This window comes from Ciconia boyciana, chromosome 5 (assembly GCF_034638445.1).
Source record: "Ciconia boyciana chromosome 5, ASM3463844v1, whole genome shotgun sequence".
In the NCBI taxonomy this organism is placed as follows: Eukaryota; Metazoa; Chordata; class Aves; order Ciconiiformes; family Ciconiidae; genus Ciconia; species Ciconia boyciana.
The window spans coordinates 51,365,092-51,382,121 of record NC_132938.1 but is presented as its reverse complement, the minus strand read 5'-3'; the positions used below and the strand labels follow the sequence as shown (position 1 = coordinate 51,382,121).

At 51.0% G+C, this 17,030-nt stretch overlaps 1 protein-coding gene across 2 annotated transcripts; it reads left to right on the top strand.

Annotated features, from left to right (window-relative positions):
• The first annotated feature begins 32 nt into the window (after positions 1-32).
• NOA1 (nitric oxide associated 1) lies at positions 33-10,137 on the top strand. Of its 2 annotated transcripts, none has more exons than XR_012042462.1 (7): positions 33-1,026; positions 1,766-1,930; positions 2,791-2,987; positions 5,382-5,513; positions 7,727-7,843; positions 8,630-8,894; positions 9,195-9,332. XR_012042462.1 is itself a non-coding variant. In XM_072861327.1 (7 exons), the coding sequence occupies exons 1-7, from the start codon at positions 84-86 to the stop codon at positions 9,398-9,400; spliced, it is 1,878 nt and encodes a 625-aa protein (XP_072717428.1). In that variant the 5' UTR covers positions 34-83; the 3' UTR covers positions 9,401-10,137. The 2 variants fall into 2 exon arrangements, 1 of the variants encoding a protein (XP_072717428.1); XM_072861327.1 differs by lacking the exon at positions 8,630-8,894 and adding an exon at positions 8,489-8,606 and having other exon boundaries at positions 34-1,026; positions 9,195-10,137.
• The last annotated feature ends 6,893 nt before the right edge of the window (positions 10,138-17,030 follow it).

Below are 17,030 nucleotides of genomic sequence, written 5' to 3'. Positions count from 1 at the left end.
GCCGCACGGGGCAGGGGAAACGCGCATGCGCGGGTGCTAAGCCCCGCCGTCCTCCCGCCCGCCGCGGGGGCGCCGGCCCCGCCATGCACCGCCTGGCCCCGGCGCTCCTGGCCCGCCTGGCCCGCGCCCGGCCCTGGGCCCCGGTGCCGCGGCGCGGGGCGGCGGCCGGCGGCGAGGAGGAGCCGTTTGTCTTCCCCGAGTACGAGCCGGAGCAGAGCGAGGTGGAGGCGATGGCGGTGGCGGAGGCGATGGCGGCGGCGGCGCCCCGCCGGGCGCGGCAGCCGGGCAGGGAGCGGCGGGAGCGAGGCCCGGTGGGGCGGCCCGACCCCTCGGTGCCGCCGAGCGGCGTGAGCTGCTCGGGCTGCGGGGCCGAGCTGCAGTGCCGCGACGGCGCGGCGCCGGGCTTCGTGCCGGCGGAGAAGTACCGGAGCCTGTCGGAGGGCCCGGCCGGCGCGGCGGGGCTGCGGGGCGCCGTCTGCCAGCGCTGCTGGCTGCTGGCCCACCACGGCCAGGCCCTGCGGCTGCGGCTGCCGCCCGAGCAGCACCGCCAGGTGGTCAGCGCCGCCCTGCGCCGGCCGCCGCGCCACGGCCGCGGCCCGCTCCTCCTCTACATCCTCGACGTGCTGGAGCTGCCCGACCCGGTGCTGCCCCAGCTGCCGGGGCTGCTGGGCCCCGACGTCCCCGCCGCCGGGCTGCTGGTGGTGGGCAACAAGGTGGACCTGCTGCCCGCCGACTCCCCCGGGCACCTGGGGCGGCTGCGACAGTGGGTGGTGGCGGCCTGCGCCCAGGCCGGCCTGCGCGGAGCCCCGCTGGTGGACGTCCGCCTGGTGAGCGCCAAGACGGGCTTCGGCATGGAGGGGCTGGTCAGCCGGCTGCAGCGGTCCTGGAGGTGTGCCGGCGACGTCTACCTGCTGGGCGCCACCAACTCCGGCAAGTCGACACTCTTCAACACCCTGCTGTGCTCCGACTACTGCAAGTCCCATGCCCCCGACGCTGTCGACAGGGCCACCGTCTCCCCCTGGCCAGGTCAGGGGCACCGCTCTTCCCGTGGTGGCGCGGGCCGCGTGCGGTGTCGGGCGCTTAGGGGCCAGCTAGCTCCGGGCCTCCTGCAAGGCTACACTCGGCCACCCCGGGGGCGTCACCAAATGGGTCACCTGTCACCAAATGGGTGCCCGCCACCCCGAAGCATCGCCATTGCGGGCAGAGAGCTCCACTGCTGCACCGTGCTTCGAATTGTTGCCTTCTTCAGGGCGGCAAGGGTGGGAGGCATGCGCAGAGGGTGCTGTGCATCTCATAGCAGTAAGGGGGCTGGTAAGCCAGAGCTGGCCCGTGTGCTCCCCTGCCAGTGGGGACGGTACCCTATCTGCGTGCCTTGCCCTCTCCCTATCAGTTAGGGGTGCCCTCCAGTCTAGAGAGAGACCTAGAGGTGGACTGGTGAGCACCTGTAAAACCATCGTAGGCCCAACCAAGCTGCCTGGAGGCGGGACTTGCCTGGGGTGTATTAAGTCAGTCTTGGCACCGCTTGGCTTTGAGACCTGTTTCATCAAACCATAGGTGAGAGCAGATCTCAAGCAGATGGATGCCTCATTTCCACCACCCTGGCTGGGGAGGCTAGTGCTTTATGGGAGCAGCTGTAGTTCTACTTCCAACTTTGTGTTACTGGGTTTCACCCAAAAGTTGGAGAAGCAATTTTTTTTTGTTGTTCCTCAGAGCTTAAATGTGCCAGGTAGTCAGAGGCCCAAACGTGCCTTCTGTTTTTTTCCAGGAACAACACTGAACCTGCTGAAATTTCCAATTATTAATCCTACATGTGACAGGATATTCCGAAGGCAGGAGAGGCTGAAAGAGGAGGCAACAAAAACAGAAGATCAGCTAAGCAGTGAAGAAAAAAAGTACCTTAATCACCTTAAAAAGCAAGGTTACTTAGTGGGTGAGTATTTTCCGAGTAAAGGTATTGCCTCTCTCTCTCCCGATGAAAATACTGCATTACACAGAGGACTCTTAACTCCTTAATTTGCTGTAGAATCCAGCTGGTTTTGGCAAGTAATTTCTTCCCACTCTGAAAGAACTCATTTTCATTTAGTTATGGGAAGAACGTGCTTTCTGTAGTAGCAATAAAAAATTTCCAAACTTGCATTCAAGTTATTTTGACCAGTTTTTGTTCCCTGAGTAATGGGTGCAACACCTCTAGCTCCTCCATAAGTAGTATCATTAGTATTTCTTTTGAGTCCTTATTTTTCAGCTGTTGTAGTAGCATTGCAGAGGTTTCCTCTGTGCAGTGCAGCTCTGATCAGCTGGGTATTTGCTAACCTAGTTCAGATAGCTTAGTAGTTTACAGTGATACTGCATTATAGGCATTCCCAAAAGGAAGAAAACAAGTTTCCTTTTTAAATAATCACATTTTGGCTGCAGTGGTTGTGCATCATTTTAGTGTGTATCCAAAAGAGAGGGTTGCCAGAAGATAGCTCTGATTTTCAAATAATTCTGTTTGACAGTCTAAGGCACTGAAAAAAGAAGGCAGCCTGCTTTACTGTAAAGTGGAAATAATGGGGTATCTGTGATCTGGTCCCTGCTAAGGTTTTTGGACTTGAGGAGCGCTAAGCAAGAATTATAGACGGAATTTCTTAGCATCTTGGCTTTTGAACACACAAATTTCTAGCCACATAGCATCTTTATCACCTTTATATTACCAGTGTGCATCTCTCTTAAGCAAGGGAAGGGACAGATGTCCAATTGAAGGAAAGGCAAGTTAATAAATTAATTACCAGGAAACCTTTGATTTTAATCCAGGAAGAGTTGGAAGAACGTTTCAACAGCAGAAGTCCAGCCCCGTGGTTGACTTTGACCCTGACATGCTCTCATACAGCAGAGATGAAGATCCCAGACATTCCCCTAGGAAGCGAGAGGAAAGGGAAGAGTTCACATACAATGAAGTGAAGGATGCTCGCTGGTGTTTTGACACTCCAGGGATTATAAAAGAAAACTGTGTAGGTACTCTGTGGTGCTGTGTTTCGGGAGGTCAGGGTTTGGGATGACTGTTCTGCCTTAGCTACGCATGTGGGAGAGTATTTCTGCTGTGGTCCTGGGATTAGGATTCTTTTTGTTTGGGCAACCGTGTTAAAATATGGTTTGTATTTATTTGGGAAGGGTTCATTGTGTTGACACTGTTGCATTTCTGAATAGTGCATACTGTGATTTTTGCAAAGGAACTGTATGACTGCATCAGCAAACTTTCTTAACATCTGAATGAAGGGAAGTAAGCAACAGTGCTATAATTAAGTTTATACCAGCATCACCCAAAGAAGTTTGCACTTTTTTAGCTCTGCCAGCCTACTGCAAGAGGTGGAGCTTAGGACGATAACCAGTGTTATGTGACTGAACCAAATCTTTGAGAAAGCATTCTCCTGAAGCTAACAGGATCTGCAGTGTTCCCGTTAATAGCTCCAGTACCTCAGGCCTACCTCAATGTTTCAGGAGAGCAATGGCTCTGAAGCCAGTGCTAATGTAGCACACGCATCCAAAAAAGTTATGTTTTGATTTTTGATCGCTTTGATATCTATGCAGAGCTGGAGGTCATCTTTTAGGAAGATTAAAAAGTACAAGGAGATAGGAAAGTTCTGAAGAGAAAGAAATGCAAGAACTGTACTGAGACTACACAGCTCAAGTGCAGATACTGCTTTCATGAACACTAGAAAATTACTGGTTTTCTAGTAGATATATTTGCCAGATCGTAACCCACTTTACTGTGGCACTTTGCTCTCTGATAGCTGGTTAGTGTCCAGTATAAAGACAGTGATCAGCTTAGAGACCTGGTTTGGTAACTGGAGATTGGATGTGTTCTTCCTCTCTTCTGGAGCTGAATAAGTGGAAAACAAGTGGGCTTTCCTGCATCCAGAAATACTTGCTGCCATTTCTGATTTTGATTATCCTTGTTGTGCCTTTGGAGAGCTGCATGTCAAGTTTCAGATCAAATTTTGTTTCTGTGGTCAGTGTTCAATCTGGCTGGAGGACAAGCAGATGGTCTATGTGGCAGATTTTGGCAGGGGAGATTTCTAGTCACGAGCAGGTTTGGTTTTTGGTTTTTATTTTGGAAGAAGAGGGAGGGAAAGTGGCTGTTAGCATATGACGGAATTACATTTTTGTCCTTACTCCTTGGAGGTTTGGTTTTAGCTGCTTTCTCATGACTCCTTCCAAAGCCAAACTTCTGGAAAGCATAGAAAAGGATAACTAATGACTCTCAAATTTTGGTTTAAGCATTGCCAAACACATCAGAAAACCTGCAGCTAGCAGGGCAAAGCCTCCTGGTCTTTTAGAATCGGTGTTGAAGGCTGCCCTGACTTTCAGGCTAAAGATTGTCTGTTTGTGAACATAGGAAGAGCATTCGGGGTTCTGGCTGCACCACAACCCTTGTTAGTTTGGTCTTGTAATGCTGAATTGAGGTTAATCCTTACGGCCAGACTGCTACAAACTTGTATTTGCATGACTGTGGCATGCATGGGGGGTACAGTTGGAAGCATTTCCACTGGCAGTTCCCTGTGTTTAAGAAAGAGACACCATCACCCTGGAGACTAGTTGTTTCCTTCAAGGCACTGCTTCCTGAACTTCTGTGCCTGCACATTGTTTCATATCTGGGTTTGAACAGTGCTTCTTTAGGAAGTGATCAGACCACTGTGGCTGCAGCACTGCTGGTTAAGTTGCTGGCTTTTCAGTAGACTTTGGGGTCGTTCATTTTATGGAAACACATTGGCACCTAAACAGATGGGCCAGTTAAGCCAGGAGATGGAAGGAAAGAGGGAGGAGAGGAATACAAGTAGCAGGAGCATTTGGGAGCCCTCACAGATGGGAGAGCTTGTTTCACAGTGCCCAGGGTAGGGATCCATGCTGTATGGCAGGTTGGTCATCCTGCAGTTTTAGTTGTTTCACAGTCTGATCCAGTACTTTCCTCTCAGTGAGATATTTGAGACTGGCTTTTGCTGCTAGTATGGATTCGGTGCTTTGCGTCACTGCCTAAGTGGAATAACTCAAATATCATAGCTGAAGTTGGTCTCCGGTTCTGCACATGGCTGCGCTCATGCTAAAGCACAGTAAATCTTGTGTGAGCTTGTTCCAGCCAGACCCAGGATTCCCGAATCCGTGGTCCAACAGGCTGCTGGCAGCTGTTTTACTTTGCTATGGACCCTGCATTGCCATGGAGACTGGTGACATCCCCACCTCCTCCTGTTTCTCACTTACTATGTGGACTAGAATTGAACTGTTCTGTTGGACGTTCTTCACACTGTTCTACTTGATCTTTTTCCTCTAGCAATATAATATCAATATTAATATCATTGTCCCCATTGAAACATCTGGAATGAGTTATGGCCATGCAATTTTTTTTGCAGGTTTTAAATCTCCTGACAGAGAAAGAAGTAAAGCTGGTTTTGCCAACACATGCCATCATTCCACGGACCTTCATTCTCAAGCCAGGAATGGTCTTGTTTTTAGCAGCCTTGGGACGTGTAGACTACTTACAGGTAAGGAAAGAAAGGATTTTCTGAGCAGTTGCTTCATCTCTTGTTAGAGTATCAGACAACAAAGGCTTTCTGGGTAGCTTTCCCAGACCCTTTCTTTGCTGCTTTTGAGATGATGAATCTGTTGTTAAAGCACTGCATAAAGTCAAAATGCCTTGGGATGGGGAGTTGCAGTTGAAAGGTTTGATACTTTTTACTAGTGTGCAATATTTTATATCGTATAATGGTAACTGCTTTTGAATGCTGACAAATGCCTTCAGCTTGATGTGCTTCCCATAACATACAAAGGCACACGGCAGGGAGGGAAGGAGGAGAGTGCCAGAATTAACTGGGAAAAATAGGTGGTTTTCCTCATTTCTGTGTTTCATGAAAGCTGTCTGCCAAGAGAGGAAAGCATGGGCATTTTTCTTTCCTGACACAGACCTCTCTGAAGAATTTGCCCAAGGAAGCAATTAAATGTACGTGTATTTTAGTTTCTGTAAAAATATTTTTAAAAGGCGCTCTGTGTGTCCTGTTTCTGCCCCTGCTGCTGATTTCTTCGATTTATTGGAAATCTCATGCCATACACCTTTATGGAGTTGTGTGGAGCTGACCTCCCATTATGTTTCCTCTGGAGGAGTGGTTTCTTCCAGATATGGGTCTAGCACTTACGATAATGCCTTTCTCAGTAGTTTCCCCCATTTTGGGAAGGACGTGTGTGTATGGCTATTCCTTTGTTTCAGTCAGCTTTCCAAGATCACTATAGAAACGTTGAATTGGTACTTTGCTGAGGACAGTCTTGACCTGCTGGAAGAAAACCAGAAAGGTGAAGGGAACAGGATTCTGTAAGTACTAGTGTACCAGTGTGGCAGGAGAGCTCCATCATAGTTAAAGTGAGAATCCAGAACCTCAGCCCAGAAACCAGCTTTGCAGTACAGAGGAGTAATGCCTCACTAAGAAAAAATGCTGTTTGTCAGGAGAGCAACCCAGCAGAAAAAAAACCCTGTCTTTACCCATGCTGTCTTGGGCAAAGCTCTCAGTGCCAAACCAACTTGCCTAGTTCTTTTCTATCAGGGACTTGAGAAAGCACCTGGATTTGCATCCCTGACAAAGTAGGACAGCGATACAGGTGGTGACATCTTGCTGGCAGTAAACACCCTCTGCAGAAACGCTGCAAGATGAGGCCAGGCTGTGGGCATGGACAGGGCCTCTCACATGATGAAGAGGATAGGGCAGGCAGTCCAGCCACAGGGCTGCCCGAGGGGTTGTTTTGTCATGCGGGATGATTTCTGTTCTTGGGAGTTGTGGAGAATGCGGCTGGGGTTGGCAGCCTGGGGAACCTGAGGTCAGGGTAAAGAAGTGTCACACCACCTCCTGATGAGAGAGGATCAGGCTCAGAGACATGTCCAGTGCAGCAGGGCTGGCAGTTAAGCTTTGTGCTATAAGCCTGTTCTCCATGTAATGGTGCTCCTGGCAAGCTCAGATGTGCGCATTTAGGGCCCCAGAGATTCCCAGTATCTGTCTCAGCCCATTGCTGTATCAGTCTTGTATATCTACATCCTCCAGAGACCTTGAAGGAAGACAGTTGTGCTCAGACCACGATGGAGGAGCCCCTGCCTCAGATTAGATCTGTGAGGAACTTGGAGGAATTGCTGTGCTTGGGTTTCCTTATTTCAGGCTGTTAGCAGTGTTTGTAGAGGTCTTTCCCCTCTGTAACCTTGTTTGCTTTAAGTGCAAAGGTTATAAGAGAGCCTGCTGAAATTGCCGTGTTCAGTCTTTGCATAGCTTGAGATCAGCTTGGAGACAAGTATGATTTGATGAGAGATGCATGTTAGAAATGTAAAGTGATAGGAGAAGAAGCACCACACAGATGTCCATCACCTCTCATGCTAAATAACCACACTGAGTTTGTTCTTGGGAATTAAACCTGAGCAAAGATATCTCTTGGATGATTTGCCTGAGCTGAGCAGATGTGATGGCAGGGGATATGGTACTGGGGGTGCTTTGAGGCAGGATGGTGAAGCCATGGGTGCTTCTCTCCTGGAAGCTCAGCTCCCCTGTTTATATAAACCCTGGCTGCTCTGCAGTGACAGAGGCAAGGACCCCTCCTTGGACAAGGAGGGGACATCAGTCAAACAGGTTTTCAACATGCAGGAAAGAAATGGAACAGGAGAGAGCAATTCAGGGCTGCTTTTCTCTTACCATAAGTAACATCCTCTTCTTGTTATTTATTTCAGGGAGAAAAGCCTGCCTGGTTTTCTGTCGTGGCTTCTAACCTGTTGCCAGTCCGCATTGCTACCCTGAGTAACGCAGATGCTGTCTACGAGAAGCATGCTGGCCAAGAGTTACTAAAGGTAAGAGGAGGTGCTGTCATGGGCTCTTGGTTGCAGATAGGCAGGCCGTCCCACCTGGTGAAACGCCCTGTCTGGGGCACAATTGATGGGGAAAACCAGCACGTGTCAGGAGTTTGGGACTTCTGCAGTGGGAGAGTGGAGATCTGCAGTGTGGCGCAGTCTTGCACAGACTGCATGGCTGCAGCTGTATGTGTACCTTTCTTATTCTTTCCCTACTGGATCCTCTGCACATCCCTGCATATTTTGGTGGTCTGACTTTTTCCTTGGTATTGCCACATACTGTGTAGCACATGCAGATTGATGGGGGACAGGGTGAGCTGTCCTTGTCCTGGCAGCTCTCTTCCTGCGCACATTGAGAACAAGTGCTGTCACTCACATCAAGGCAGCTGGCTTGAGCCACCAGCTAGGTCCTGCAGTGGGCACGCCATCTTTGCTCACCTCTGAGCTCTCACTGGGTTGCTCTGGATGTGATCCGCATTCTGTTCTTGGCAAGCCTGAAATAACTCCTGTAGGGTATTCAAGCCAGCTCTTACTTGGATAACAACAGTCCAATATCTTTATTCCCCCTTGTGCCTTGCTTGCCAGTTTAAGGAGTGCTGAAGCATCTCTTGACTGTGAAATCTTTTCTCCATCTTTTGATGTTAGGTTCCCATGGGTGGGGAAGAGCGAATGAAAGAGTTCCCTCGGCTTGTCCCTCAGGATATTACACTGGAAGGAATTGGTACTACTGAGGCAGTCGCAGATATCAAGCTTTCCTCTGCAGGTAATTTAATATTTATTCATTAGTTTGCTTTGCAGGGTCTGCATCCTAGAAACATTGATGGGAAGAGGCCTCTGAAGGGATGAAGCCCTATTTCCTGGTCAGAGCAGGACTATCACCAACACAAAATCAGGGCAGCCATGACTTTGTCCGGCTGAGGCTTGGCAACCTCCAACAATGGAGATTGACAACGATGTTTGTACAGGATGACCACGTTGGAATACTTTATGCTCTGGCTGCTGTACAGGTTCCACAGCATCAGGAATGGCTGTGGCACTGTCCGCTGTCCAGGTGAGAGGCAAAGGGCCATGGACTAGAAAGCTTTATTGTTGTGGTTTTGATAGTTCCCACCATCCCTCTTAAGCTCACCAGGAACGAGCTGTGTCTGGGGAGAGTAAGATGTGGCTTTAGGTGCTGCCTTCTATTGGGAAAGGGCTGGATGTTACCTTTGAGCTTGGTTTCCCAAAGAAATCACACCTGGGTAGCTCAGGTTCTTAGCCAACACAGGAGGCACTGAGTTTGCGTCAGAACACTTGTTCTGATACTAGTCACTCGTCTCGCTGACTGTCTGTATTTTTTTTGGCTGTGCAGGCTGGGTGGCAGTGACGGCTCATGCGGAAGATAAACTGTTGCTCCGAGCGTATACTCCCAAGGGCACTGCGTTGGTGGTGCGGGAACCTCCCCTTTTGCCGTACATCAGTACCATCAGAGGGGCCCGGATTGCAGGCACTGCTGCTTATAGGACCAAAAAGCCTCCTTCCCTGGTGGAAAACCTGAAAACCACGGGGAGGAAATAGCACTTACCATCATCTGAGCAAGGCAGAAGACAGAACAGCTTCTGGAGAACCTTGTTGCTTATTGATATTCAGGAGAACTTGGACTCCTTTTTAAAGGCAGGCAGGCACATTTTTGCAAGCAGGCCTGGGGGCAAGTAAAGCGCCTGATTCAGGACTCCACAAGTCCACGCCTGATGCAGCTACTGAACTGCAGCCATTTTGAATGAGCTGAGTGGCTGGTACCTTGCTATGAGAGGTGAAACAGCTTCTCCCTGGGACCTGCCAGTATCTATGAGCAAATTCCTTTACCTGTTCCCTCTTGAAATACGGGCTGGAAACTCACCTGCCTGCCCTGGGCTGGCTTTGCTCATAGAGTAGGTCTTCTCTTGCGGACATGCTCCCGCAGGTCAGAAACCACCACCTTGTTCTTGGAGGCTTTATGGTGTTCTGAGAGTTGAAGGAGGTGGAGGGAGTGGGGAGGAGCGGGGAATGCTCCAGCATGGGTATGACGCTCCTAGTGGCTGATAGTAAGTCAACAACACCGACCAAAAATCAGGTCCTTTCAGTCCTTCAACATCTGGGGGAGATGAGGGCATGCAACAGCCTGCTTTTGGACACAGGAAAGGTGAATTAATGAAAAGTAGGCTGCTCATGTGCCTGAAGAGCAAACTTTTGCAACTCACTGCTTTGATTTGTTTTCTAGAGTTTGTGTAAAGGTTTCTGAAACTGAGGGTGTAGAATAAAACTTTTCAAAGACACTCCTTTGTATCCTTTTCAAATCGCTGACAAAGCACTCTTGTGTGGGCATATAACTACACAAAAGCTCTAGCAGGAAGGCCAGTGTTAGAGGAAAGTGTATCATGCCAGATCTGACAGCTGAAGAGAGGTGAGGCTGAAAATATATTCCCAGTAGGCACAGAGCACATGTACACACCGCATACATTCACGTCTGTCCGCACAGATCAGACAGACACGTAGCACTTAATGCAAACGTAGCACCAATGGCCTGTATACGCACGCGTACATGGTGGATCCCTCCAGCTGCTGGGCTCAGACACTCAATTTGCCCAGTAACTGCTGGTCCCTGGATGCCATTCTCCCAGTTGCTGGTACCTGGAGATGTGAGCCCCTGAGGCTGCAGCCCCGCTCCAGTTACTGGTACAGACAGTCTTGTTCACAGGCACACCCTGGGCCCGTAGCCTTGTGCTTGTCACTCCTAGAGACATCCAGGTGTTCTGACACCCTGAGCTGGCCCTTAGAGACCCCCATGCCTCTTTTTTTCCCAGGCCACTTCACCTGCTCTCCAGCTAGTCCAGCTTGAACTTCACTAGCAATTGCACCCCCCTCCCCACTTCAGTTGCTGCACCATGGACACACAACTCTGACCCACAGTCTGACTCCAGTTGCTGCACTCACATCCCCATATGCACACATGGGCACAGAACACAGAGCCCTCACCCAGGAAAGTTAGAAAGGAATTTAATAAGGATGTGGGACAGATTATGCTGGTCAGGTGCAGGGCATGGCCAGACAAGTATACCAACTAGCCAGCTATTTACTCACAACTAGCCCTCTTTATCCCCTTACCTCTCTATTTCCTACACTTGTTCCCCAAATCACCTAAATCCCTCCCTTTTCCCACCTTTGATTCCTCCCCTGAACATCCCATAATAAGTCCTGTGCAATCCCAAAATGTTCTGCCCCTGCATCCCCTGGTGGGTCCCACACGCCTAGACAGCAATCCCCCTCAGCCCAAAAGGTGACCTGGAGAGCTCCGTGACACACAGACTCACAGCATGGCTGAGGTTGGAGGGACCTCTGGAGGTCCTCTGGTCCCACCCTGCTGCTCAAGCAGGGCCACCTAGAGCAGGCTGCCCAGGACTATGTCTAGATGGTTTTTTTACAATCTCCCAGGATGGTGACTCCACAACTGCCCTGTGCCACACCTGCGCTGGTGCTCAGTCACCCTCACGGTAAAAAAGTGTTTCCTGATGCTCAGAGGGAACCTCCTGTGTTTCAGGTTGTGCCCGTTGCCTCTGGTCCTGTCACTGGCTCCATCCTCTTTGCACCCTCGTTTTGCTCCTGGACAGAGGGGCTGATGGCTCTGCAAAGACAGCCCTGAAAGGGGCCCAGACAGGACGTTCATTCCTCAGGAGTCCTTTAGTTGGGTTTGTTGTGGTTTAGCTTCAGTTGGCAGCTAAGCGCCACGCAGCCGCTCGCTCACCCTGCCCCCCCAGTGGGATGGGGAGAGAATCGGAAGAGCAGAAGTAAGAAAATTCATGGGCTGAGATAAGAACAGCTTAAGAATTGAAATAAAATAACAACAACAATAATAATAATAATAATAAATTGTAATGAAAAGGAAAATAACAAGAGAGAGAGGAACAAAACCCGGGGCAGGGAAAAAAACAAGTGATGCAACCGCTCACCAGCTGCTGACCGATGCCCAGCCAGTCCCCAAGCAGCAATCGCTGCCCCTCGGCCAACTCCCCCCAGTTTCTATACTGAGCATGATGCCATATGGTATGGCATAGCCCTTTGGCCAGTTTGGGTCAGCTGTCCTGGCTGTGCCCCCTCCCAGCTTCTTGTGCACCTGGCAGAGCATGGGAAGCTGAAAAGCCCTTGCCTAGTGTAAGCACTGCTTAGCTACAACTAAACCATCAGTGTGCTATCAGCATTACTCTCATACTAAATCCAAACCACAGCACTGTACCAGCTACTAGGAAGGAAATTAACTCTATCCATCCCAGCCAAAACCAGGGCAGGGTTCCTGCCTGCCGTTGTGCCCCTGTGCAGCTCTAGGCTCGTGCAGGTGGGCCTTTGGTGGGCTGATGGCCCCGACGGTGGGCCTGGGAGTATCCTGGCAGGGCATTATTTGGGGTCTCCCTCCCACCACTGTCTGTGTACGGCCTGGGCTGGAGAAGTTGCTTTAGTTTGGATGATGCTTAAAGCTGCCTCTTCACTGGCCTGCACTGCAGCCACGTTTAGACAGCTCAACAGGGCCAGCCTGCAGGAACCCGGCACTAGCCCCATCTTGCTGCCTACAATGACATTTCCAGCCAGAGCTAAGCACAGGCGTCAGTTTTTACTTACGCTGTCACACAGATACACGATGGTTTGTGCCTTAAGGAGAACCTGTCTTGTGCCAGTAACACACTTGTTTTAACAGGGGGTGTGGGAGAAGACAGTGGAAAGCACCTCTTCTGCTTGCACCTCCTCATTTGGGGGGGGTATGCAGAGCAGCCCTAGGAAAGCAGGCATGGAAAAAGGCACGGAGCTCTCAGCTGAAGCGGGAGGCAGGAAAAGGGTCTGGCTGCGGTCTGTTCAAACCAGCTTGACAAATCCAAACCAGGCATCCCCTGTAACATTCCTCTGCCACTGCAAGTCTGAGAAAGACACATGAAAGGCAAACAGCTCTGCATGCAGAAAGAGTAACTGGAAGACCTGCCTCTGTTACAGCGGTGGTCCTCAGCCCAGGGACTGGATGTGAAAAATTGCAGCCAAGGCAGGCGAGTGGTGTTGCAGGTCCCCTGGTTTTGGGGGAAAAAAAAATAAAAATAATAAAACCTTTTCACAAGGATGGCTGGGCTGCGCGTGGGTTCAGGGGGTGCCGGAGGCATACCCAGGAGAAAAGGCTTGCTGCCAACATGGGGATGTGCGGGGAGGGGGCGTGCATGACTCCCGTGCCCAGCATCCTTTCGTGTCCAACCCAGACGGGCAAGCAGTGAGCTGGGGCAGCGCAGGGGCTCGAGTTCTGTGGGTGTTGAAGAGCTTTTGCAAAAGCCGTGCTGTGCCACCAGAGCAGCAGCCAGCTAGCAACAGCCCCAGCCGGGAACAAAAATGGGTGCTCCTGACAGATGCTAAACCTCGGCATGCAGGAGGTTGTAATGTGGAAGCAATTAGTGCCTCAATGAAAGCATAGACGTGCCTTTTATGAGCTCCCAGGGCTGAATTACACTGGAGCTGAAGACCTGCTCGGAAATGCTTCTGAAAGGGAGGGTTCATGTCTGGTTTATGCCAGACAGCCTGAAAGGTAAGACAATTTTTATCATGCCTGTGGACAACAGCTAATTTCATCTTAGCACAGGAGGCAAAAGCAAAGGTGGTTTCAGTCTGTGCGCAAAAATGAGGCGTAAGGAGAGGGCTGGGAAGGTCCAACCCCCTGGGAAGGTCTGCTTTTCATGGGTGTCCCAGTGTGCACTAGCGGGGTGCAATCATTTATAGCTGCTTCGGAAGAGTGTATACAGCAGAAGTGCTCAATTTGCTGGAGAACTGCACAAAAAAACAGCTCACGGCTTAGGATGGGGTAGTTAAAATACAGGTAAAATCCTACAGAAGGATAGATTTGAACATATAACAGCTAAAGCTGGCTGGCAGTACCTTTGAGCCGGCGGGGGGTTGCAGCACCCAGGGGTGTTTGCATACCTGAATGGGGGTGCTCCCCGACCTCCTGGCAAAGCACAGGGCTGGGCTGGAGCTGGGGAAGCGCGGGGTGCAGAACTGGGCCAGCCAAGGGAGGGCTGCATCTCCCCGCTGCCCTGCAAGCAGGGACGTGCTGCCGTGCTGCCGTGGCTGGGAGCCCGTGGGTTGGTTTGCTTTGGCACGCATCTGATGTGGCGCCAGCTCACACCCCCCAAAAAAAAAAAAAAGGCGGCTTCCTTTCCCTGCCCGGTGGCTATTCCCTTTTCGGCGCTGCTCATGGCAGGGGACTCCCAGCCTAGGAAAATGGCCGCTGCTTTTCATGGCGAGAGTAGAACAAGTCCCGTGCAAAGTTTGAAATTTTGCCCACTGTTAACGCTCCCAAAATAGCGTGTAATGTGGGGAGAGGTGCATTGGGCTGGGAGCCTAATGGCCCAGAAGTTTCAAGCATCTGCTTCCTGCTGGTTTTCCTGTGATTCAGAGCTTGTCATTGCCTGTAAACTTGCCCCTCACCAGCAACTGTCTTCACTGGTCTGGTAGCTAAACTGCTGGGGGTTGCCCAACACGACTGGTGCTGGAGCAGAAACTTGAGGGTGGGTCGGTGCCCTGGAGGTGCATTGACCCATCCCGCTGGTTCCTCCGGTGGCAGAGGAGAGTTGTGTCCGTGTAGGTCAGCTAGCAGCGTCCTGAAACACCAAGGGGAATTCTTGACTGGCCGCTGTTGAGGATGAGTTGGTGGTAACGTCCCATGCCACATATTGGGTGCCACGGTGTGGCTATGGCCACATCTTTGAGTTATTCTGTGCCTCAGGTCCCCAGTCCAGCCTCACCAGGCAGCACCAAATCAAGAAAGAGGAGAAAAAGAAAAAAAAAAGCCCTCAAACCATCAGGGTTATTCTGGCCAGCTCTGAGCAGGCCCAGGGCTTAGCGCCTCTTGGAAGGACGAGAGCAGCATATGAGCCCTGTATTAAAACCAGGACCCCAGCACAGTGACAGGAAAGGGGCTCAGCCTTCTTTTTGGTTTTCTCCCGTGATCGCAGGGCTCAGGGATGCTGAAAAAAGAGTGCAAACAGCCAGGCCAGATCAGAGGGCCGGCGAACACGTGCAATGCTGCCCATATGTTAGCTGGGGAGAGCGTGCTATGCTGCGAGCTGGGGTGCGTGCCTGCCGTGCCGCAGCTGTGTTAGGTGTGTTGCACAAGCGCGTGCTGTGCTGTAAGCGTGTGCTCCACTGTAAGCGTGCGCTCCTGAAATCGCCACTTAAAAATTACTGCCCCTTGGCAGTTTCACCTCCTGAGTCCCTGCTTAAGGCAGCACACACCCGCACCAGCACTCGGGAGGTGGTCCTGCCGCTTTGTAATCAGCCGGGGTGTTGCCCATGTCCTTGTCCCCCACATCCCCACCAAGGGACCGGTCACCATCTTCCCAACTCAACTTTTTGCTGCAACTCTCCTTCGTCTGTTTGTGATGGAAACAAACCCAGCCACAAACCTCATCTGTCCCCTCACCTCCAGCATGGCCTCTGCTGCAGATGACAGCATTTGAGTGCTCTGACCTATACAGGGCTAAAGGAGACCAGGAATGGCTCCTTCGACCATGGGCAAGGGACAGGTTCAAGCCACCTGGCTTGAGCCTGAGGGTGTCGGAGCACTGCCACAGCACTGCCTTGCTGCAGGTCGGGTGCTTCCAGCAAAGGCGGGAGATGCAGGGAACTCAATTTACCGAGCTTAAAAATACAACCTGGCCAAGGGAAGGGGTTTGCCTTTCTAGAATTAGCTTTTCCTATGTCTAGGTTATACTGTACGTGAACAAGGTAAAGCCACTTGCCTCAGCATGGCTAAGCTTTAAAAACAAACAAACAAAACCCAACCACCAAACCAATATCAGGAACCTAGCATTTTGTCTCCTTCAGAGCATCACCAAAGCCTGAGTAAGGCAGCTGAATTAAGACATGAGCTTGCTCTGTCCCCGTACAAGCCAGCAGGAAGCTAAGCCATCCCCCAACTTTTGGGCATCTTGATGCGTGGGCAGGACCTCACGCTGGCCTGCAAGGTACCGTGTAGCCATGCACTTGTGCTCGGTTACCCAGCTCTGTAAAAAAACAACTTAGCATAAAGCAGCTTCTAAGCATGTTTTCAGCCTAGCAGGTTTTATCCTGGTTTTCTATCAGGAAAAAACTAGCAGGTTTTCTGCCAAGCTGCAAGGAGCTAGTTAAAGATAAGGAGGGCCTGACTGCAGGTTTAAAGGAAAATGGTTTCTCAGGTTGCCAACCCACGTGTGATCTCTCGTTTCGGCTAGCTTGTCCCCAGAACGCCGTCCTGGGGGTGGGGGACAGCACAAGCTGGTGGTACAAAGGGCAGGGCCTCCTCCATCGACCCAGTTTGAAATCATTAACTCACACAGCACAGGCAAAGAGGCACACAAGTACCCACACGCTGCCGTCTCTATGCCACGCTCTCAGAGCATCTCCCTTGCAGCCCATAGCCAGGCTCGGGCACTCCTATGCCTCGTCCTTACACCAGCTTTACCATAAACTGCATACACGCTGTCTACAAGGCTTTGAGAGGAGCAAACCAAAACCTGCCCCTTACCCCGGGAACAGCAGCCCCTGCCACCCTGCAGCCCTCCAAGGCTGTGTCCCGTGGTAGCGGTGCACCCTGCTCTTTGTTGCTTGACTAATAACTGCATGGCTCAGAAACCCAAATTCTCATTGACAAAGACCACTCTGGGGGGGCTTATGAGAAAACATGTAATCAGAGAAGACAAAAGCTCACTTCTTAGGCTTCTAGAGCGTCCCAAATTGTTCAAAGCTGCAGCAGCTGCATATATAACTACCCCCACAAGTTCATCAAATGTCGTTTGCCTTGATCCCTTGGCAAGTAAGAATTGTTCTGCGTTAGTAGGAAGCAAGAATGACCAAGCCCTGTTAGCTCCCCAAATGAGACAGCACCAGAGCCCTTTGGGAATGCAGAAGGAATTGCCACCTGCATTACCTCTGAAACTCAAATTTAAAAGCTGCAGCTTTCCCTCAAGTTGCATTTCTTCTCACATGGCAGGGAATATGCCTTTCGTGCCCATCAGGCCTGTCCTGCCAAGTCACAAACAGGTCCAGCATCAAGTTTGAACCTCATCCGTACGCATTCATCTCCCACCTTGTGCCCTGCCCTCACTGAAGCGGGCAGGGAAATGAACACCGTATGTTGAAATGGACAAAGAACCTATTTCTGGAGCCG